The sequence below is a fragment of the Phocoena sinus genome, chromosome 2, assembly GCF_008692025.1.
Source record: "Phocoena sinus isolate mPhoSin1 chromosome 2, mPhoSin1.pri, whole genome shotgun sequence".
Lineage (NCBI taxonomy): Eukaryota > Metazoa > Chordata > Mammalia > Artiodactyla > Phocoenidae > Phocoena > Phocoena sinus.
Window position 1 is genome coordinate 136,727,345 of NC_045764.1, and position 25,236 is coordinate 136,752,580.

Genomic DNA, 25,236 nt, shown 5'->3' on the forward strand with positions numbered 1-25,236 from the left:
GTCTCAGGTAATAGAGAGACCCAAAGAGAGGGAGAGAGACAGGGAAATGGCTGGTCAGTGGAGTAGTCAGAACACACACAACATTTATTAAGTTCACCATCTTATATGAGCATGGTTTGTGGCACCCCAAAACAATTACAATAATAACATCACAGATCACAGATCACCATAACAAATATAATAATAATGAAAAAGTTTGAAATATTATGAGAATTACCAAATATAACACAGAGACATGAAGTGAGCAAAGGCTGTTGGAAAAATAGCACCGATAGACTTGCTTGATGTCTTCAATTTGTAAAAAATGGCAATAAACCAAAACACAATAAAACAAGGTATGCCTATATATAAATATAAAATGATTATTCTTTAAAGGACTTAATTTTCAAAACAAATCATTATGACACCTAAATATTTTATCATGCAAATATGTTACATGAGTAATATATAACTGTAGTCTCACTGGAAAAGATTCAAACTGTACTGAAGAATATAGAATAAACATGAAAATCTGCTTTCACCTCAATCCCACCACCACTCCCTTTCCTGAAGGCATCCACTGTTAATAGCTTTGTGAGTTTGCTTTCAACCTTTTTTTCTGTGCATTTACACATATGACAACATATACCATTTTATGTAGTAGAGTCAAGTTCTAAGTATTCTGTAAATTTTTTGCCTTTAACAATATGTTTTGGACAAATTTCACTTCAGTACACATAGGTCTATACTTCAGTCTTTTGATGACTTCATACTATTCAGTAATACTCTGATTTATTTGACTGTTCCCCTGTTGATAAAACATAGGTTGTCTCCAATTTTATTACTATTTAAAACAATACTTCAGTGAGTATCATTGCAGATGCATCTTCCATACAAATATGGAAGTTTTTCTGCACCACATATTTGTAGAAGAATTGGCTAGTCAAAGGATATATGGATATGTGTGTTTTAATTTTGATAGATTTTGCCAGTACTCTTTACAGAAGTTGAATCATTTTATAAATTTCCAACAGTGTGTGACAGTGCTTGTTTCTTTACATCCTTACCAACACAGGTATTATCAATCTTTTTGTTTATATCTGATGGCCAAAGAAAGGATATTTTATCCTTTCATGTGCTTATAGATTATTTACAGTTTTATGAATCACCTGTTATATCCTTTGACCATTTTCTATTGGGCTCTATCTTTTTCATATTGATTGGAAAAATCTTTATATGCATTCTAGATGTTAATCCTTTATCTTTTATATATATTGCAAATGTTTTCTGTCACTTGTATTTTCATTTTATTTGTAGCAAAAAAAGTATTTGTCATTTTCATTTGTAATTTACAAGTTAATTTTTAAGAGATCAGATCTCTCCATCTTTTACATTATGGATTCTGAATTTTATGTCTCACTTCATAAGGCTTATATAAATATTCTCCTTTATTTTCTTCCAATACTAATATAGGTTGTTCTAAAAATTTTAGCCTTTTTTTTTTTTTGGCTGTGTCGGGTCTTAGTTGCAGTACACGGGATCCTCGTTGAGGCATGTGGGATCTTTTGTTGTGGCGCACAGGCTCTTCTTTTGTTGCAGTGTGCGGGCTTCTCACTAGTTGTGGCATGTGGGTTTTCTCTTCTCTAGTTGTGGTGTGCAGGTTTTCTCTTCTCTAGTTGTGGCGTGCGGGTTTTCTCTTCTCTAGTTGTGGTGCGCGGGCTCCAGGGAGCATGGGCTCTGTAGTTGTGGCAGGTGGCTCTCTAGTTGAGGTGCCCAGGCTCAGTAGTTGTGGCGCACAGGCTTAGCTGGCCCCGCGGCATGTGGGATCTTAGTTCCCCAACCAGGGATCAAACCCACGTCCCCTGCATTGGAAGGCAGATTCTTTACCACTGGGCCACCAGGGAAGTACCTAAAGCTTTTAGCTTTTTAATTCTATCTAGAAATTGTTTTATTCTGTGTGAGGTTGGGGAGGTCAAATAATTTTATCCTTAAAAATGGACCAAGCATCATCTTTTTTACTCTATTTTGAAATAGTAGCTATCATTAAAATTATTTTCATATATAAGTGGTCTATTTATAGATCCTTCTATTTCTGTTCCATTGATCTCTCTGTCTAATCTTGGACACCTACCACATTATTTTGGTTATTACAACCTGATGATATGTTTTGATATGTGATAGGGCAAATTCTCTTCCCCTGTCCCCACTTATATATATATTTTTAATTCTTGGCTATTCTTTTTTTTTTTTTTTTTAAACATCTTTATTGGGGTATAATTGCTTTACAATGGTGTGTTAGTTTCTGCTTTATAACAAAGTGAATCAGCTATACATATACATATGGTCCCATATGTCTTCCCTCTTGCGTCTCCCTCCCTCCCACTCTCTTGGCTATTCTTGAACATTTTCCTTTCCAAATAAAATTTAGAAACAGTTTGTTAAGTTCTATTTAAAAGTCCTATTAGGATTTGATTGTGATTGTATTGAATTTAAATTTAATTTGGGGCAAACTGACTACTTTGTAGTATTGGGCCTCTCATCCAGGAACATGATAAGTTATTCCATTTACTCAAGTCCTCTCCAACATTTTCCTTTATATACATCTTAAACATTTCTTGTTAAGTATAGTTCTGGGCATTTATATTTTATATTGTTATGAAGTGGATTGTATCAGTCAAATATGCTTTCAGCATAAGACACAGAAATCCGAACAAACAGAAAACAGAATAACTCAAATAACAAGAAGTAGTGAGGCCAAGTCCCTGGCTGTTGTGACTGACTTCAGTGATGTCAGCAAAGACCTCCATCATCCTTCTGCTTGCCACTTCATGCACTCTTTTTTGTGTGTGTGTGTGTGTACGCAGGCCTCTCACTGTTGTGGCCTCTCCCGTTGCGGAGCACAGGCTCCGGACGCGCAGGCTCAGTGGCCATGGCTCACGGGCCCAGCTGCTCCGCGGCATGTGGGATCTTCCCAGACTGGGGCACGAACCCGTGTCCCCTGCATCGGCAGGCGGACTCTCAACCACTGCACCACCAGGGAAGCCCCATGCACTCTTTTAATCGGAATATTCAGTTCTTTCGTCACCTCTGGGAAGTTTCTTTCTCTTAATTCCTTGATCATTTCTTCTCTTCCATTCTCTGTTAAGCCCTCTGGAACCTCTGTTTGTTAAACATTGGACATTCTGAACTGATTCTGCATGTATTTTAATTTTTTTTCTCTTGTATTTACATTTCTGTTTTTAAATTCTGTGCTCTGGAAGATGTCCTCATATTAGCTTCCACTTGCTAATTTGATTTGCTGTCATATCCATTTGCTTTCTCAGAACGTTCATTGAATATTTTCTATTTCACTAATTGTTTTTACTTTGACTTCAAAGCATTTACCCTGTTCTTTTCTATAGCAGCCTATTCTTTTATAGATGCTTTGTTCTCCCAGATTTTAAAAAATTCTCTTATGGGGACTTCCCTGGTGGTCCAGTGAGTAAGACTCCATGCTCCCAATGCAGGAGGCCCGGGTTCGATCCCTGGTTGGGGAACTAGATCCCCCATGCCTGCTGCAACTGAGAGTTTGCGTGCTGCAACTAAAAATCCCACATGCCACAATGAAGATCCTGCATGCTGCAACTAGGACCCGGTGCAGCCAAAATAAATAAATAAATATTAAATGAAAAAGTAAAAAAAAAAAATTCTCTTAGGGACCATTTTGGTTTTTTCTAGACCCATTTCTGTTTGTTCATGTTGTTTTTGCCCATTCATCCACAGTTCTTATGATAATTACTTAGTTGCCTGATAATTACCTAGAGCATCCGCCTGCTATTTTACTTGTTCACTCTGAACGTCAAGTTTCTTGGGATCTGCTCTTTGAAGTGGTTATCTCCTGCACACATTTTGGCTGCAGGTTACATTTCTGCTCCTATTTGTCTGTCAGTTCAGTCCCTTCTGATTTATGTTTCACAATTTTTAGTCTTTTGTTGGTACCCTCTCCACTGTTATAAAATATTTTAAAATTGTCTTTTGCTAGTTTTAGGGAATTTTCAGCAGGAGGACACACCCATTCTTAGCCCACAATTTTAATCTACTCTCATAGATTTCCTAATGTGATACTCATCATAGATATTACTATATAACAGGAACAAAAGTTAATTCATCTTTCCTACATAGCCTATTTCTTTTTCAAAATGATAAATACAGCAACCAAATTTTCAACATTTTAAATAAATTTTTTAGGTCAAGGCTCACTCTTTATTTTCTGCATTCAACAATATTATCCTAGAAGAGAGCAAAAAAAATTCAGAAGGATCAGTATTGTCCCAGGATTTGAAATTTGATGATGAAGTTATAAAAATGGATCCCAGGATCAAGCCCAGACCAAAACTTATTAGCTTGGATGATAAAACAATACTTTCCCTTGCCAAGACTAGCATTTACAGTCATATTGTGGTGAGTATTATGAGGAATAAAATTTGGGGACATGAACCTTGAATTTGGTCAGAATCTATCACATGAAATCTAAAGATATTAAACCACCTATCTGATGATGCCAGGCAGCATGCTGTCCATGCCGGGCATGCTTTAAAAGTGCCCAGCCCTTTTCTTCTACAGATCAGTGTTGTCCAGTAGTAATATAATATGAACCACATATGTAATTTTGAATTTTCTATTAGCCACATTTTTAAAGATTTTTAAAATTAAAAGGTAAGATTAATTTTAATAATATATTATAGTTAACTCAATATATCCCCAATATTATCATTTCAACATACAGGCAATATGAAGATTCATTAACAGATAGTTTCATGCTAAGTCTCTGAAACCTGGAGTATATTTTACACTCACAGTACATCTCAGTTCATAGTTCAAGTGCTCAATAGCCCCATGTGGCTAGGGGCTATCATAGAGGACAGTGGAGGTCTAGAGGTAGCCTTGTAATTTGCAAGGAATTTCATTCCTGAATAACAAATAAACTCTCTTTAACTGATTAAGATAGTAAGTTTCAAAACAGTTTCCAGGACCAATCAACATAGAATACAGGAGTTTTATCTTTACAAAATTAATCAACAGAATTTGAGTAACTTATTGAAGCAACTTACTTTACACTGAGGAAATTCTATTGAGATATTAAGCCTCCCTCTATATCTTGACTCTCAAATCTGTCCATTTCAAATCTGCTACCATTCTGTCCAAACTCCCTTTATCTCCGACCTAGACTACTTCCATAGGGCTACTACACAACTCCAGGAGGCACCATGCACATTGTATTCTGTTAATGTGCTCTTTGGATGCTATTCACTATATAACTTGACTATAACTCAATACAAGGTGTGTGTGTCTGTGTGTTGGGGGCTGGGGAGGTACATGCCTACTAGAGCTATGCAAAAGAGGCCTTGTCCTGCTTCTGCTTTAAGGCCACAACCCATTCTCCATGTTGAAGCGAGAGGACTCTTTTCAAAATGCAAGTCTGATTTGTCACCCCTCACTACTCCTATTTGAAATGCTCAAATGATTTTCCAATTGTTTTAAAAATAAAACCAGAGTCCTCAATATGGCCTATAAGGTTTTGCATGACCTGGTCCCTGGCCTGTCTATCCACACTCTTCTCATATTACCCTCGCTTTAGCAATCTGTGCTCAGCCTCCTTCTTGTTTCTTGAATGTACCCTGTTTGCAGCCACACAGAGCCTCTGCACTTGTACTGTACTCCTGCATGGAATGTTCTCCCCTGACCCCGTTTCTCCTAGTTAACTCCCACACATATTTTTGATCTGTACTTTAGCATTAATTCCTTCTCTTACCTCTAGGTCTAGATAAGAATCTAAGTAAGATTCCTTTGTCATATGCTTTGTATCCTTCCTAAACTATAAATTCCACAAGGGCAGAGATTAGGCTGTTCTTAGTCATTTATATTCCCAGCATGAGGGCAACAATATAAGATTGTACATTGAACAAAATGGCCACACCTAAGGAGCAACTTTCAAATAAGAGTAGTATATTTACTACAACAATTTTTTGATGACTGTTGGTAAAATTTCTTTTACCAACAAAATCAGCCTATTGTAACAATTTTCTAAAAGCTGGAAAATAAAGGCATCTTGAGGTAAGGATGCCTTTTTCTAATTTACTCATAAACACTGAGTGGACTAGCATCAACTCTGCCATTATCTAGCACAATACCTAGCACACATGAGATACTCATTAGTTACTTGTTTTAAAACAGAATGTCTTGAGTGGTTCTTAACAAAGAAAGTGGGTTGTTTACTTGAACCTGCAGAAGTAGTAAACAAATTGATATTAACTGATAAATTGATAAGAATACTTAAGAAGACAAATTATTCTTACATGACGCTATCTTTCTATGCATGCACTGAAAGCTAAGGTACAGATAAAAATTCTGAAATGATTTTTATCTTGAAAGTCAATTACTTTGCTCCATCATTACATTTCTAAATCCATTGTTTATGATGACAGTTTTTTCTCAAGTGATTGTGTGAAACAAAAAGTAAAAAATATTTTTTAAAATAATAAGTGAGGTCAACAATTTTCAGCCTGCTTCTAAAAATATTTGAAACACTTTTTTAAGAAAGTTTATGGGATTGCTTTGGTTAAACTGTGTTAGCATCATCCACCAAATCTTCAAGTCTAGGAGATTGTCGTTACCTTAGAGGATTATTATTAGAGAGGAAGGAAAACTTCATAACATGATGGCGATATCACCACCTTTATCATAAGTGTGCAGTATACTTATTACAGGAGCAGTCTTCCAGCTGACAGCATGGAAAAATTGTTTCTGAACTATATTGTCAAGATTTCATAGTTGAGTAATGAATTCTTGGTAATAAAGCTTCAGTAATGAAAGGTTTAATAAATGAATGTGCTCTGATTGGACTGAGCTTCTAGAACATGTATTCCTATAGATTTAAAGGGATTAAATAAAAGTTAAAAAAAAAACAGCACCAGAAGGTAGGTCTTTTTTATTATCTTTGGTTTGTGATAAGAAACAGAGAGGAGAGTTAAGACTTCAGAATACCTTGGGCAGCTTGTGACCTCCACCTGACTATTAATTTGGTCAGCACGCATAACATAAGAATGGAGGGGCTTTTTCATATTAAATTTGCCTATATTGCTTAAAAGCCAGCAAATTTTCTAGGGTTTCCAGTAAGAATACTAGATATTAGAAGAAGGATATTTAGCTATCACACCCTTTGTTCTCCCTTCTTTGTGCCGTTACTGTAAGAGAAACTGAGGGAAGGGTACATACCTCTTATTTTCTTTTCAGTTATCCCCACCAGGTCGAGTTTCATGAGGACATCTATAAAAATAAATAAAATATGTAGAAATAAAAAACCCAGAGTAACATAATTTTATATACTCTTACAGCACAATTAAATACTGAAAATTAGAGTTGTCAGTTATGTCTGGCTTTTGTACTGATTTATTCATTTAGCATTTACTGAGATTTGCTGTATTTTAGGCAATGAAATAAGTATTGGGGGTTCAATGAATAAGTTATTTTCCCTGCCCCAAGGATATTATTTCAGTGGAGGAGACAGATATGGAAACAAATACAGGAAGTTTGGAGTTGCTGGGAGAGGTCCACAGAAAGAGGTGGGTTTTTTGTGGATTTTTGAAGGATATGAGAGATTTCATTGTTTTTGTCTTCCAAGCAGAGGAAATACTTTATCTGTAAGCACATGGTTTTGAAAGATCCTGGTGTCTTCAGGGAACACTGAGGAATTCAGTGTGACTAGAACATAGGGTGTGTGACAGTGGAAGTATAGGTGTAGGTTGGAATACAAAGAAGATACATGAGGCTGTGGCTGGAAGAGTAAGAGGTTATAGCCACATCACGATGGATTTCAGAAGGCAAATTTATAAGTTTACATTCTTTTGTTTAGGGAATAGGCTCTCTGTTTTTAAAGACCCTAACTTTGATAGCTTGTGTTTAGATTTAACTGTGGTCAGACTGGTGGTATAGAAATCCAGTAGAAACTATTGTAGTAGTCCAAAGGACAAATAATAGTCTGAACTAAGGCACTGTAGTGGTGATGGTATGGAGCAGTTGATTTAAGAAACATTTCTAGAATCAAATGTATATAGAAAAGAGGGGAAATTGATCATCAACAATATCTGTTAGATGGTGAAACTCTTAATCAGGATTGAAAATATGGACTGCCAAGCAGATAAGAGAAGATGATGAATTCAATTGTGAACATGTTAAGTGTAAGTTATCTGTAGAATCTGTCATGTGTGACCTGTAAACTAGTCTGCATAAATTGGCCCTTCTTAATTTTAGCAAAGTTTTGATAACTATTTGACATTCAATTGTTTCTCCCTGCCAGGAATTTAGTTATGTCCACAGTATAATAGGGTATAAGATGGTGGTGGTAAGTGAAGAGGGTTGGGAGGTAGATACCTGATTTTATCATGATACCCATTTGTTGTGAATAAGGTGGTCAATTATATTGACATTTTCTTGTGCCACTATTTATTTTGTAGACTATGCATAAATCTTCATTTGATACCATTAACAATGGTATAGTTTAAAGAGAAAAATTATGTAGACATCAGGGTTTCCCCTAAATATAAAAATATAGTAACATTCTTTTTTTTTTTTTTTTTTTTGCGGTACGCGGGCCTCTCACTGTTGTGGCCTCTCCCGTTGCGGAGCATAGGCTCCGGACGCGCCGGCTCAGCGGCCATGGCTCACGGGCCCAGCTGCTCCACGGCATGTGGGATCTTCCCAGACCGGGGCACGAACCCGTGTCCGCTGCATCGGCAGGCGGACTCTCAACCACTGCGCCACCAGGGAAGCCCATAACATTCATTTTTATACAGCCCAGGATCAAATGGGCAGGGAAAATCTAGGCCAAATTCTGATGTAGAAACTGTCTTAGACACTCTCCCAATTCCTTCTTTGATGTTGTGTCTCCCACTTTAACACCCTCAGCCTTTCTTCCTTAGTCCAGTGCCCTCATATGGTTTCCTGTACTCAGGGTGTATCCTTGCCATCCTTTCTTTTGTGAGGCGACCTAGCCAATACCCAAAATCTTTAGGGCCTACACTGTTCACTAGCCTGAAAAATAGGTCTGCCCTAATGAATATCACAACAAAATATTTAGCCATTTTCTAAAAAGAATTTCATGCCGATTATTGATAAACTTAGAGCAAGTGGAAGATCAAATTAATCAAGAACCAGATGCAATGCTATTAGAAACTATACCTTTTAAAATCATATTATAAAATCAGACTATACTTTCAAAATTATATTTTTTTCTCATTGGCTCTCTCTTAATGTTATTTAAATAGCTATAATTAGGATATAATCTGTCTTGTTTTTTATTTACATTTTATTTTACTTCAGAGTCTGAATCTACATGGAAACAGCTTGAGTAAATTGAGAGATCTCTCCAAGTTAACAGGACTTCGAAAACTTAATATCAGCTTTAATGAATTTACTTGTTTAGATGATGTATACCACCTGGTAAGAACTGTCTTTTTGAAATTATTTAAGTAAAATAAAATAATTTAATGAATAAATTATTTTTGTAATTTAGACCTCATATATACCATATTAACAGCCCAATTCAGGAACAAAACATACATAAACTATATATATAGTATGTTACTTTCTCTAAAATAGGCCTTAGATTTAGATTCTGTTTACAAACCAAATATACACCTGTGGTCATATCTGATTTCTAGCTACTTGAAAAAAATGTAAAATTACTCCAGACCTGTTTTTTAAAATGGCATTTATAAAGTGTCATTTCCAATTTCTTCTGCTCTTTTTTTCTCACTCTTTTTTTTTTCTCCTTATTGTGAGTCTTTATTTCTTCTTCACTTTCTAGTTTACCACTTCACAGCTAATGTTGTCAAGTCTTCCTATCTGTTCATTATCCATATGGTTAGTTCTCTTTCTCTCTGCCTTGTCCTTTCTACCCTCATCACACACATAGATCTTGTTTGATTTGTGTTTGCCTTCTTATAAATCAAGGACAAATACAGTAATACACATGTACACCCAGGTATGGATCTTATCTGGCTTTTGTTTTCCCTGTTATATGTCATATAACAAAAATAATTACATATGGGTTCCAGAACTCCAACCCAGCATCCCCTGTTTCCATAGGTCCCAAGTCACTGACATACATTTTCAGAATATATCATCATTCTCAGGTCTTGCTCATTCTCTATCTCCTTGCAACCATGTCAAGGCCCTTGTACTGCTACTTCTGCGACTGTGGTGAGAGTTGCTGCTTTGCTTATTGGCCTTAGATTTTAGTATTAAACCCTCTTCCTTTTTTCTTTTTCTAAGCCAAAGTCCTTTTTTTTTAATTGAGGTAACATTGGTTTATGACATTATATAAGTTTATAAAAGTGTGTACAATATTATATTTCAACTTCTGTATATACTACAGTGCTCTCACCACCAAAAGTTTAGTTTATATGTATCACCATACAGTTGACCATCTTTACCCATTTTGCCCTCCCTCCACCCTACTTCCCCTCTGGTAATCACTACTGTGTTCCTTTTATCTATATGTTTGTTTTTATTTAGTTTGGTTTGTTCATTTATTTTGGTTTTTTTATTCCACATACAAGTGATATCATACAGTATTTGTCTTTGTCTGACTTATTTCACTTAGCATAATACTCTCCAAGTCCATCCATGTTGTTGCAAATGGCAAGATTTCATCTTTTTTATGTCTGAGTAATATTCCATTGTATATATGTACCACATCTTCTTTATCCATTCATCTGTTGATGGACAATTGGGTTGCTTCCATATCTTGGCAATTGTAAATAATGATGCTATGAACATAGGGGTGCATATTTTGAATTAGTGTTTTTTGTACTCTTCAGATAAATAGAAGTAGAAAAGCTGGATCATATGGTGGTTCTATTCTTAATTTTTGAGGAATCTCCATACTGTTTTTCATAGTGGCTGCACCAATTTACATTCTCACCAACAGTGTATGAGGGTTTACTTTTCTCCACATCCTCTTTTTAATTCTTGCCTTTTTTTTTTTTTTTTTTTTTTTTAAATTTATTTATTTTGTTTATTTTGGCTGTGTTGGCTGTGTTGGGTCTTTGTTGCTGCACACAAGCTTTCTCTAGTTATGGCGAGGGGGGTCTACTCTTCGTTGCGGTGTGCGAGCTTCTCATTGCAGTGGCTTCTCATTGCGGAGCATAGGCTCTAGGCATGTGGGCTTCAGTAGTTGTGGCACGTCGGCTCAGTAGTTGTGGCTCGCGGGCTTAGTTGCTCCGCGGCATGTGGGATCTTCCCGGACCAGGGCTCAAACCCGTGTCCCCTGCATTGGCAGGCGGATTCCTAACCACTGTGCCACCAGGGAAGCCCAATTCTTGCCTTTTTGATAATAGCTATTCTAATAGGCATGAGGTGATATCTCGTGGTTTTGATTTGTGTTCCCCTAATAATTAGTGATGAACATCTTTTCATGCACCTGTTGGCCATCTGTATGTCTTCTTTGGGAAAAGCTCCTGTGCCCATTTTTAAAATTGGGTTGTTTGGGTTTTTTTGTTGTTGAGTTGAATGAGTTTTTTAATATATTTTGGATATCAGCCCTTATCAGATATATGATTTGCAAATATCTTCTCCAGTTCAGTAGGTTGTCTTTTCATTTTGTTGATGGTTTCCTTTGCTGTACAGAAGCTTTATAGTTTGGTGTAGTCCCATTTGTTTATTTTTGCTTTTGTTTAGGAGACATATCTAGAAAGACATTGCTAAGACCGACATAAAAGAGCATACTGCCTATATTTCTTCTAGGAATTTTAATGGTGTTGGGAAACTGGACAGCCACATGCAAAATGGATTAAGGACTTAACTGCAAGGCCAAAGTCGTTTTTAATAGAATTCCCTTGGGTTTGGTATGCAACTGAGGAAAGAAGGTAGTTTAATAGAGGTCCCAGGACTATATATAAATTTTGGGCATTTTTGTTTAATTTTCTTCTAATGATTTGCTTGCAGTTCCAAAGGTTATAACAGGCATTATAATTTTGCTTAGGCACAGATTTAAAGACTAAGCTCTTAAGTCATGCAAGGTGAATGAGCTTAGCCAGCTGCCCAGCATGTATTTGCAATGTAGCTTTGTTGTTGTTTAATACCAAGATTTCTTTCATCATCATAGCCTCACAGCCTGCTTATTGGATGACTATTACCACAGTTATTTTACAGGTAAGGGAACTGGACAAATTTTATGCCCAAGTGGTAATTTCAAATTTTAGAACTAGTAAATGTAGCTAGCTAGATATAGACCCCTCAGACATTAAGAATCCAGTGTATAAACATGTCTCTAAAAATGACTGTAAGGATCTTCGGATGTTCAGAGAGAGGAGATGCTGTATGTAAAATAAAACACAGATACTGAAAACTACATACTACAAACAAGTGGTTTAGTAAATTATTATAAGGTGAACATGCTTGTTAACTAGCGTCCAGGTCAAGAAGTAAAACTTTGCCACCTACAGCATAAACCCCTTCTATATGCCCCATTCCTTCAAGAAATCATTATCCTGACTGCTAATAGTTATCCTCTCCCTGCTCTTTTTCCCCTATAGTTCCATCACCCCAAATGTGTATCCCTAGCACAGAAATTTGGTTTTCCCTTTTTTTTTTAATGTACTGTATTTTTTAAGTCTCTTTTAATTTTCCCTTCTATCCCCTTCTGCTCCCCACTGTTTATCTGTAGAAATACTTCGACCTTCAAAACCAGAGTTTCCCACAGTCCAGACCCTGCCAATTTGCTTACCTATGATACACCCTACATGCCCTCCACCCTCCAGATTTTCTACAAATTGGCAACTGGATCCAGAGATTGGATCAGACTCTGGTTCCATTCCTCTGGTGAGACTACAGGGACACATAATGTCTAGTTGTCTCACTTTTCTGATTCTAGGAGCCATTATTAATGCCTGTATCTATTAATTCATTGGAGATTACAAAATAGCAACATTCTTATTCTAGAATTTCTTTTTCATTTATTAATTGGAACACTTTTACATAGAGACGTTTCCCCTTATCTATTATTTGGATACCCAGTAGGGCCATTCATATAGAAAATGCAGAATAGATGTTTATTTGCTTTTATTTACCAACTTTGAAGATAATGAATTAGTTCCTTATGAATTCCCAAAGATAAGCAATACTTTTTTAGTTTTAATATCATTAGGAATGCAAGGACTTAAACATATTTGATGATATTCAATTTACTGCAATTACTATCATGATTGAAGCTCAAATTTTCTCATCCTTAGCCAGTGGAAGCATCATAAGGTTAGCTCCTTTTGCCATGACCCTAGTAGTCTGTGATAGCTTCTTTGCCGCCTGGTATGAAAGATGTTCCATACACATTTTATGTATTTTTCTGTTGCAGACATGGGATCAACTATTTCTTCAAGGAGCCCTGGTTTCTTTTAGAGAAGTGGTATTTAAGGGCCACAATCTGGGTTGGTCATTGTTTCTAGGTCTTTCCATTGGACAGAATTTGTTGTGGGGGAGGGGTGTGTGTGTGTGTGTGGGGGGGGGGTATATGTGCAAGTAAAACTAACCTCATGAATTTATATTGATACTTCCAATTCGAATTTAAGACTGCAAATCATTTAACTTAACCTTTCTCTGTTACTTACATCTGTATCTTTTTTTCCCACACCAATAATCCTGATTCTCAGGGATACAAGGTGATAGAATTAGGATATTTAATAATCACTCATTTGTTTTATCCCCTATTACACACACAAAAGTCTCAGAATGATACTCTCATCAACATGTTACTGGAAAGTTTTTAAATTTTGTGTATGTTCTTTTCATTCTTCTCTATTTTAAAAAATAATTAAAATTATCATACTATATCCACTTTGTTAGAGCATGTAGCCCTTACATTCTGCACACTCTTCCTTTTAGTTCATTGGTAATTGTGTATCACCAGTTCTTAGGGTGGTATCAAACATTTTGATTGTCTGAAAAATATTCTATTATAGATTCCTCAGGAAGGGCTTATGGAAACAGTATCCCTTCAGTTACTGAATGTTGATAATAATTTATCTATGTCCTTTATACTTAAAGGCAGTTTTATTAGATATAAAATCCTTGGCTTACAATTTCTTTTCTTGGGCATCTTAAATGTTATTTCATTTTCTTCTGGCATAAAGTGTTGCGGTAGAAAAGTCTGATGAGAATGTATAATTTTTTCCCTTGTACGTCACAGGCTTGGTTGTTCTGGGTCAATATTTCGGATTCACAGTATGCTTTACCAAAATGTAGATTAAAATCATTTTTTCTTTTATTTTTTTGAACTGGAGGTTTTTAGCAATTTTTCTGTTTCCTTTCGTTGGTTCTCTTCTTTAGGAACTCCCATTATCCATATGTTGAATCTTTACCTATCTTCACTATTTGTCACTTTCTCTTGAGTCCTTTTTATCTCTCCATTTAGATTTTAAATTGATTTAATTTTTAAAATTTTCATCTTTTTCACCTTCTATTTATCTTAAGGCATTATTTGTTGTGTTTACGTCTTTTGTCTTTGACTAGTATAATCTTCATTTCTGAAATGCTTTTATTATTTTATTTCGAATTCTTTTCTGGGTTCTTTCATCTCATTTCTGAGTTTTTCTAATCCAGATTTATGTTGTTGTTTTGTATCTTGTATCATTCTTAAATCTTTTTGCTTGTTCTGAAGTAATAGGTTTATGGTTATGACATGTTTCTTGGGCATATATTTCTGGTATACTTTTATTGCTTGCAGCAATATAGCAATATTTCTCTCTCTGTCTTACACACACACACACACACACACGCACACACATACACTCACACAGCTTTATCTGGGATTTGACCTTAATACTTTTTTGCTGCTCATTTTCCAGTGAAATTAGTTCTTAACTTTTAAAACAAAAGTGGGGTTTGGGAAAACTTTTCTAATTTCACAGATCTCCCTCTTCTGCTGTTTATATGTACTGTTTAAAAACTGTAGCACTTATTTTCTGAAATTTCCTGGCTCTATTTCCTTCTTCCACTTCAGTTTGAACTTTCTCTTTTATTTGCCTTTTTTGTCCTTGTCCTGTTTAATTTTTATTTAGCCCAGCAGTTTCTTCTCCAAGAAAGATTCAGTCTGTAAGGGGGCCCTGGTGGGGCAGTTTGAAGATTCATAGGGGCTAGACTGCTCCATCCCCTTCAGACCTTTTTACTGTAGGTCCCATGCACTCACCTGGTATCAAAGAGGGCAAAACTCCTCCCACTTTCAACTGCTGTATTCAGTTGGCCCTCATACCTTCCACTGAATATTGGTTGGCTATTTTGGGGCTCTCTTATTCTCGGGTCCATCAGATGCTGCCCTGATGCTTCCTTCTTCCTCTCTCATAGACCTGGACACCATGTAGGTCTTGTGGTTGTTGGTGGTTTATCCCCACCAACTTCTTTGAGACTTACGGGGCTACCTTGTTATGTAGCTTTGTTATAAATGTTGTCCATAGAATTTGGTTTTATTTTTAACTCTTTTTATGTGGGGATTCAGAGAGATTGAACACCTATGCTGCCTAGCCTCTATATTCTACAGTAATTAACTTCGTATGTGTGTTTAATATTAATTATATTTATCTCAGCATCATAAAAGGCTATGATCTAATTTAATCACTCACCTGTTATTCCTATTGTCTTCTAAGTTTTTTAATTTGCCTCTCATTTTACTATCATTTTCCTTAAGTGTGTCTCTAACATGGAGAGTTTCCATACCCATCTTGCATGCTAGGCATTAGTTCTACTAGGTTGCAGAAAGTAAACATATTGTTACTATGTGTTCATCACCCTGGCTTTGCCTTGTGAGTCAAAATACCCAATCTGTGACTGTTTACATAATGGAAGACCTGGGCTTCATAAATGGTGGAAATACACTATATAGTTTTTGTAGAGTTTTTAAAAATCTAAATAAGACATCCACATAAGGTAAATTGAAATGGCATAAGCTGTATGCCTGTCATTCACTCAGCTGAACTATCAGAAAAGGAGAGTATCCAAGCAAAAGGAATAGGAACAGATTTATTTTTCTCTGAAAATAGTTACACCATAGTCAGAATTGGCCAAGGAAAGACAAATATGTATGGCTATTTTCAACTTTCATAGATTATGGGCCTAATTTTTTATGGAAATAGTACTTCTGTCTTATCTTTTCCAATGAGAAATTTATTGTTAAAGTGTTTCTAATGCCTTGAGACAGCTAATCTACATTCAGAGATTGAACTATTACCCCTAAAATATTTTAAAGAGGTCTTGTGGGTTTTAATATTTGTAAGTTGGGCTACATTGTACTGTAACTTACAAAAGATTTAAACTGAAGCACAAGAAATGTTAAAACACAAAACTCTGCTACAAAACTGAAAATATTATTCCTTGAATATTTATGGAGTGTATGGAGTCTGTTTTATATTCTGGGAATATAAAAAAGTGAAGATCCCACTCCTATTTTCAAGGAAAGAAGGCAGTTATCTTTATATGATGCATGATTCACAAATGCTAGTCTGCATGCAAGTGCTGGAATTTGGGACAAGTTTTTAACCACTTTTTGATGAAAAATGGGAGAAGATGGGCCATATAGTAAATTTTTATAAATCTAAATTAATTTAATTTAAAAGGCTGTTCTAAAATTATATCCTTAATACTTTTTTACTGCCAAATATCCTTTTGTTCAAGAAATTATAATCATAGTAAATTATAGGATTTTTTTTACTTTTCTTACTTATGAGATTAAAAAGTCAGTAACAATATTTGATTTCCAGAAATTTTTTATATTTTAATGATCTGAACACTCAACTCTTGAAACCTGAGTCACTATAATAGACGCTATTCCAACAATACGAACTATGCATTATATCAGCAGTGACTAATTCTATGGTGAATTCAAACAATTGTTTGTTTTAAACTGTAAAGAAATCAAGTTTATTTTTAATTTATAGTAATATTATTTTTATTTTAAAAAATATGTTGCAAAATATTTTCTTCAAGTACTCTTTATCTCTTTCTTGTTCTGGGTCTGAGTTCGTATATACTTTAAAAGAAAATTTTGTTTGCAACAAATAGAAGTAACAAATTAAAGACTTCTTACAAATATGTAAAATAAAGATCTGAATATATAAATGGCCAAAGATGAGAAACACAACAAACAAAAAAAATTTTTAAATGTCTAATATAAACACATGGAAAAGATGTGCAACTTCACTGATAATAATGTAAATTAAAATAAGGCAGGTGGTTTGGTGGGTATTTAAGGAAATGAGCATTCTCAAATTCCATTGCTGGAAGAAAAAACTGGTACAAACTTCCTTAAAACTATTTGGCAACATTTATCAAGAGTCTTAACAATACAGAAATCCTTAAAACCAGTAATCTTATTCCTAAAAACCTTTTCTGAAAATATATTGGTGTCTCAGTTAAAGTATTATGACCATGGACATTTGTTGCAGTGTTGACAACCATTAGAAGCCACATAAATGCCCATAATGAAATGTTTAAAACAATACTAATAATTCACATATTAGAAAACTATGCAATCATTAAAAATCATTTTTAAAAATAAATTTATTTATTTTATTTATTTAGTTTTGGTGGCATTGGGCCTTGGTTGCTGTGCACGGGCTTTCTCTAGTTGCAGCGAGCAGGGCCTACTCTTCATTGCAGTGTGTGGGCTTCTCACTGCAGTGGCCTCTCTTGTCAAGGAGCATGGGCTCTAGGTGCATGGGCTTCTGTAGTTGTGGCACGTGGGCTCTAGAGTGAAGGCTCAGTAGTTGTGACACACGGGCTTAGTTGCTCCGTGGCATGTGGGACCTTCCCAGATCAGGGCTGGAGCCCATGTCCCCCACATTGGCAGGCGGACTCTAAACCACTGTGTCACCAGCGAAGCCCCATGAAAAATCATTTTGAAGAATACTTAATGGTGTGTGAATATGTTAGAAGGGTACAAAATTCTATATAACAGAATAATATGTTTTATATAAGAAAAAATATAGGGCTTCCCTGGTGGCGCAGTGGTTGAGAGTCCGCCTGCCGATGCAGGGGACACGGGTTCGTTCCTCGGTCCGGGAAGATCCCACATGCCACGGACTGGCTGGGCCCGTGAGCCATGGCTGCTGAGCCTGCACGTCCGGAGCCTGTGCTCCTCAACGGGAGAGGCCACAGCAGTGAGAGGCCCGTGTACCGCAAAAAAAAAAAAAAAAAAAAATCATGTACTTCTAAAAAAGGAAATTATAGAATGGAATATGTTTAGTTTCTGCCTCTGAAGACGAAACTTTTTTAACCAGGCCATGAGTTCAATTGTATAAACTAGAAGCCTAGATATAAGAAATGTAATTCTTTGTTTGTTGGAGACAATTATCTTGCCAGTTTCTCTTTGCCTTCTCCTCCATGAAAACAAACATTGCCACTCTATGTTAAAAGGCTAAAGTGAGAATTAAGAGAAAATGACTAGGAAAATATGTACGTTGATACCATTGCTGCAGTATAACTAGCATCACTTCTATTTGTATGTGTTGCAGTATAACCTTGAATATTTGGATGCAAGCCATAACCATGTGATAACTCTTGAGGGATTTAGAGGTCTGATGAAACTTAAGCACTTAGACTTGAGCTGGAATCAACTGAAAAAATCTGGCGATGAAATAAATATGTTATGCAAACACACCACAAGCCTTCTCACTCTGGATATTCGACATAATCCATGGCAAAAGGTATGAAACAGAAATGTTTATAAAAAAGCAAACAATCATTTTTATTTCAAAGCTGTTTTCTCACTACTATTCAAGAATAGCCAGAAATAGGCAAACTATCTTTGTCTCGCTAGAATTCCCTTAAGTATTTCATAAGTTGAATTTAGTGTAGTGATCAAGTGAATAAAATGTTACTATAAGAAAAGTCCTTAATTTCACATCAGACTTTCTTTGCAACCTCTAATAGTTTAAGAGTATTGTGGTTTTAAAAGTGTTAGATGTCACTGCCATTTGCACGCCTTCAGAGAATTTTCATAGTGCAGTATAGCTCAGCATGCTAGAACTCTACTGTAATGAGGCATAGGAACCAAGAATAATAGAATACAGTGAGAGAAACATACTATTAAAGGGGGAAAAATTAACAAAAGCATGTTTACTTTTAAATTAACAATAGTATGTTTCTCTCACTGTATTCTATTATTCTTGGTTCCTATGCCTCACATTCCCTGATGAACCTGAATTATAAAGTCTTATTTATGTTCTGTTATAAAAGGAAATTTGATTGAACGCTATTCTTTCTCATCACAAAAATATGTAGATTCATGCTAAGAAATTTCAGTATTCAATGATTATATTGAAGAGTATCTCCAAGTATTTAAAATAAGCCCCAAGTTTATAATTTCAAGACTATTCCTTTCCTTGCTTTTCAAAAATGTATATAGACTGTGTTCAACATTTTTAAAAGGGACTAAAGCATGATTGGTTCTATTAAATTGGCCGTATTATGATGTTTATACTATTGTATTTCTCCTTTTTAGCTCAGTAAAATTGAAGAATATTTTTCTTTTGCCAAATCAGACTTCCTGAATGATCACAGTACAGCTATAGCCCTGTTGCCAAATTAAATGTCAAGAGCTGAAGATCTGTATTGGATCACCCATGGAGCTGACTAGCTAAATGCTGATATAGATAAACAGGAGGCACTACAGTTGTTCTGTGAACACTTTTCACCACAGTCACTTTTCAACAGCCTGTGGGATTTTCTCTCTTCACAAGAGTAGAACTATCCACTTTCAAACAAAAAAGATTAATTCTTAAATATAATTTAATTTCAACTATTATTTAAAGAATTAAGCCTTTATTTTTAGACAAATATAATAAAGTAGGAGATGCATAATTTGAATTATGTGGGAAGGAACAAAGAACTCCTTTCCATGTCATAGCACATGTAATATTTTGTAAAAATTAACTTTTGGTATTTTTCCCAAGCCAGCCACATTAAGACTGAGTGTTATTGGCAGATTAAAGACTCTTACTCAGTTAGATGGAGTCCTTATTTCTGAAGAAGAAGCAACAGCAGCTATGAAATTTATTTCTGGGACAAAGATTACTCAGGTTGGATTTTACTGTTTAATATTTCTTGTTCTATTTAGAATATACAAATAGTATTTCCCATACTCTTATTTTGTTATTGAGATTTTATATTCTCTCTTAGCATGCTAATAAAAAAATCAGTCCATAACAATCATATCACTTGAATTTTTTTTCTGTTTAAATGTATTCCATTTAAATACCAACTGGTTGTATGGATTCTCATCCCTGCACACTACCCCCAAAATACCTCTAGGGTAACTGTTTTTTTCCTAGTCAACCTGAACTCACCAGAGTCCTTTAGAACCTACATGAAAATAAGCAACTTTCTGTGGATAAGGTAAGCTTCGAGGCCTTGAGAAAGCATTTAGTAAATTATTTACCTAGTATTGATATTTTATGTGTCTGGCTGAAAGAAAACAAAACCTATTAACTTGGGGAAGGGGAAATACCTATATTATCCAGATTAAGAACGCTACTTTGGCCAAAGTAGTTTCAACATCCTAAATATCTCCACTCTAGTTATCTAGCTATTTACTTTTTGTGGAATATTTGAATATTAATTCCTTAATGTAATGTTTAATTTTGTATCTGTTCAAAGTGAAGGAAAGAAACCCTTTTGTTGATAAGAATATAATTAACTCCTGAAGAAGAGTTGGGGATTTATCCTACCAGAAATCAAAACTTACTAAAATCCTGTAAGACAATGTGGAATTGTCAGAGTTAGACAAATAGACCAATACAACAGAGTATAAAGACCCAGTGTAGACCCACACATACCTGGAAACTTGATAAATAACAGAGCTGCCTGTACAGATCAGGGAGCTAGTCAATAAAAGGCACTGGAACAAGTGCATTAAGGCTTTCACTACAAAAAGCAAAACCAAAAATGTTTTAGAAGAAAAGATCAGAGATTATCATTATAACCTTGAATGAGGGAAGAATTTATTATGCAAGAAACAAAGAGCATATACTATAAAAGATTAGATTTGTCTATGTTAAAATTAATACATCTATTCCTCAAAGGGCAGAAAGTGAAAAGACAAGCTATATACTGGGAAAAGAAATTTGAAACACATCTGACAAAAAATATTCTTTATATATCCAAAACATATCAGGAAAAAGACAACCAATCAAACAGAAAACTGAGCAAAACATTTAAACAGACACTTCACTGGAGAGGAAATCAGAACAGCCAAACAACTTAGGAAAAGATGCTCTACCACATTAATACTCAAGAAAATAAACATTAAAACTTAAATGATCTACCAATTTATGGCCACTATTGGGGGGAAAAAAACCCTTGACAATATCAAGTTTTAGCAAAGGTTTGAAGTAAAGGTTACAATTGGTACAACCATCTTGGATAACAAATTGGCCCTATCTAGTAAAGCTAAATATATACATACCCTAAACCTAGCAAGTTATATACTCGAAAGAAACTCTTGCATATATATACCAAGAATCATGCACAAGAATATTTATGACAGCAATGCTTATAATAGCAAAAAACTGAAATCAGCTCAATGTTCATTGATGGGAGAATTGATAAGGAAATATTATATAGCAATGACATATGAATGAACTATAGCTACAGGAAGAAGCATAGAAGAATCTCATGGATATAATGCTGAGCAAAAAAGCAAGTCATAGAAGAATATAAACATATTCAATTTACATAAAGTTTGAATATGTATAAGGCTAATATTTTATTTATGGATATAAACATAAGTCTATAAAGAAAGAAAGTATGGTAGATACAAAATTTGAGGTCATTTGATTGCTTCTTAGGGAATTGATTCACTTGAGATGAGTGATGGCTTCCAAGGAGAAGGAGAGAAAAAAAGATTAGGATGGGGCACCCAGGGAGCTTCTAGGGTAGTAGGAATATTCTGGCTCTTAAACTGGTTTCATGATGGATTATATGGTGTTTGTTTTATAATAATCCTTTCATAGTTTTATAAATATTATTTTGTGGTTAAATGTCTGTTAAAACAAAAAAATGAGTGAGATATATAAAGTATATCCAGATACTGAAAACATTTTAAGGTAAACAAAATGTCATATTTTAAAAGTACTCATTGGGCCGCTCATCTAGGAAACAATTCTTTTAACTATATATATATGGACCTCTCTGTGCTATTTCGTTTATGTGTTTTTCGTTTTATTAGTTATCTCTCTTACGGCATTCTAGTACTAAAGAGGAGAGATCACGGATTCTTAGTATATGGCCTTCTGCCAAAATTCTGACACAGATTTCAAAGTTAGGACCACATTCACATCTGAGTGGAAACTGGTACTTGAAGGTAAAGACAATTTATTAAACCTAATATAAAAATTTAATTTCAATTGATTTTTTAGTCAGCTTTGGCCTTTGTATATAACGAGGGCATAGATAGATAACGGGCAGAAAACTGGAAGAGCCAAATTAAAAGTAAAAGAGAAGTCAAGTCATGAGTAGTTATGTCACAGGGGCTAGAACTCAGCAGTGGTCACTACAGAACAGGAAATTTAGGATAAATGTACACTGCAAAACCAAAGGGTAGATTCTGAGAATATATCAAAATAAGCAAGAAAACTTTAAAGCTCAGAGCCAGAGACCAAGCCAAAAGTTTGGATGGCAAGGTAAAAGGGATCAAGAATCCTGGCAAGAGAATGGGGGAACTGGTCAGAATTCAGCCAAGGCTAAGGGAAGAGTTATGGAGCACTAGCAGCTTCTTGCTCAAGAAGCACCCTTTTACCTCTTGCCAAAGATAGAAACTGGGCTAAGAGAATCTGACCCTTGAAAATGGAAGATATTAGTGGCATTCTTTTTATTACAGAATATACATAGATATTTAGTTGTGATGCCGGCTGTGTGATAGTCTTAGCTGACCCCACAGGGAGTTGTGAAATTAGAATGGCCCTTTAAATCTGTCCCAAGTTGGGCTGAGATGGCCAGGCCTTTCTTTCCTTTCATCATTGGATGTGGGCCAAGCTGGGAAGGAGCATGACCTTGGACAAGGCAGCTCTCTGCTGCTGATGCTGTCCCTGAAGGGACTGACAGTTGAAGGCTTTCTGCCAACAGCACTTGCAGCAACTGGGACAAGTCCTTCACTGCTGGGAATCTGACTGGCACAGCTCAGTGTCTGTAATACCATATAAGTTCCTCTGAGTTATAATCTTGTCAAATTTTACTTTTCTGTAAACTAAGAGCTTTGCAATATCTTTAGTTCCTAGAAGACTTTTTATGTTACTTACCACATTTGAATTATTTCATTAGCCTTTTTATCTTATAACATTGAAGTTATTGATGTCATCCAGAAGCAACAATTAATGTGAATTATTCTACAGATAACTGCCTTAAATTTAGATGGGCAACATCTTTTTGAAATCACAAATTTAGAAAAATTGGAAAATTTGAAGTGGGCATCATTCAGCAACAATAATCTCACTAAAATGGAAGGCTTGGAATCTTGTGTTAACCTGGAAGAGCTCACATTAGATGGAAACTGCATCTCAAAGATAGAAGGTAAGGTATTAGAGAATTCTAAAGTCTTAAAATATGAATGTCTAATTAACAAGAGCAAAAAGTGAATAACACTGAGGATAGAATTTCTGAAGAGGAAGGTCTTCAGAGAATTTCCAAGAAGGTTTGGAGTAGAGTACTCTAAACACCTCTTTAGTGGGATCTGTGACTGACTGCTATATATAATGAGCCCAACTAGCTGCCTTCCCTCCCCTCTCTTAACCAGTGTTTACCATCTATTACCAAACTTAGCACATTACAAACTAGTCAGTGTTCAAAATCTGTACCATTGAGTAAATAAATGAAAGAATGAGGTGTGCTTTTGAAAAAGATAAAGCAGCTCAGTTCATTTTTCAAAATATGGAATTAAGGTTACATTTGGAAATTTGAAGACTTTTTAACAAAATGAACATTTTATTCACTGGAGGTTGAAAATCAGATGTACTATATAAACTTTTACTGGGATCCACATACAAGTACAAATTAAGCAGCTTTATTAATGCCTGCATAAGTGTACACACACACATATCATGCATACTTATCTAGGTATAATACATTTCTGGATGTGCATTTTGGTAACAAGGCTGTCCTTGTCAAGGAGAGAAGGTAGGAATTGAAAATCATGCCTGGGAAAGAGACTTAATTTACACTTTATTAGCTTTTGAATTGTTTTTAGCATGTGTGTACTACCTTTTTCATAAAATAGAAAATTTTACTTTAAAAAATTACATATGCAAAAGCAAGTATTAAAAACAGCATGTATAACATTTGTTATACTTCATTTTAATGGCTGTTAACAATAGTTTCTAAAAATTGCTTGATCATAAGAATCACTTAGGATACTTATTGAGTATATAGATCCACAGGCCTTCCTCTGTACATTTTAGCTAACTAAACAGTGAGGGGGGGCAGAGGTGTAGGTCAGGCATCTGTGTTTACAACTATCACTAGTCTCCATTCCCATACAATAGGGTGTTAATTTTGCTATGTATGTAACAATTGAGAACCCTATTTCCTTTTTATTCCCCTCCATAAGCCTATTGAAGGGAAGACTCCTTCAACCTGTATTTTCCCTATACCCACTTTTCAAACATAGCTACCCCACTAAACTTTAACAGATATTTATCTTCTTTTTTCCAAACATAGATAGGCTTAATATGCATTTAAGGATTTTTGCTTTGATACTACATCCTAACTTGCCCTAGATTGATTTGCTTTCAGCATTTCATAGTCCCATGATAAAGGCTGGTGTGAAAGGGGTGCATAAATAAAATTTATTGAGGACTGATTATTTATTTGCCAAAAGCTATAACTGATACTTTTCAAATGCCATTCCGTTTAATTCCATAACTGTTAGAAGTAGATTTCAGTATATCCATTTCATGGATGAAGAAAATTTGTCTCAGAGGTTACATAATTTTACATAATTTACCTATGGTCCCAAATCTAGTGTGAAACCAACATTTGAAACCAGCTCTGACTCCAGAGTTCTTATCTGTCAACTGCACCGTCCTACCTACAGTTATAAAGTGTCTACAGCACGTAATGTACATAGGGGGTTAGATTGTGGTGAGAGGAAGCATTTTCTAAAGTTCTGTCTTAGACTACTTTCAAGCATACAAAGGTAGAATTAGGTTCTTTTTAATACAAATGATGGCACAGTAAGGAATA

General features: G+C 35.3%; 1 protein-coding gene across 1 annotated transcript in view; it reads left to right on the forward strand.

Moving 5' to 3' along the window:
• LRRC9 (leucine rich repeat containing 9) overlaps window positions 1-25,236 on the forward strand; it is a 101,777-nt gene that overhangs the window by 37,716 nt on the left and 38,825 nt on the right. Inside the window, exons 16-21 of the mRNA XM_032624923.1 lie at window positions 4,207-4,419; window positions 9,337-9,456; window positions 18,516-18,707; window positions 19,956-20,081; window positions 22,229-22,363; window positions 23,391-23,568. Of these exons, the coding sequence (XP_032480814.1) occupies window positions 4,207-4,419; window positions 9,337-9,456; window positions 18,516-18,707; window positions 19,956-20,081; window positions 22,229-22,363; window positions 23,391-23,568 (964 nt within the window). The remainder of the gene's footprint in view (window positions 1-4,206; window positions 4,420-9,336; window positions 9,457-18,515; window positions 18,708-19,955; window positions 20,082-22,228; window positions 22,364-23,390; window positions 23,569-25,236) is intronic.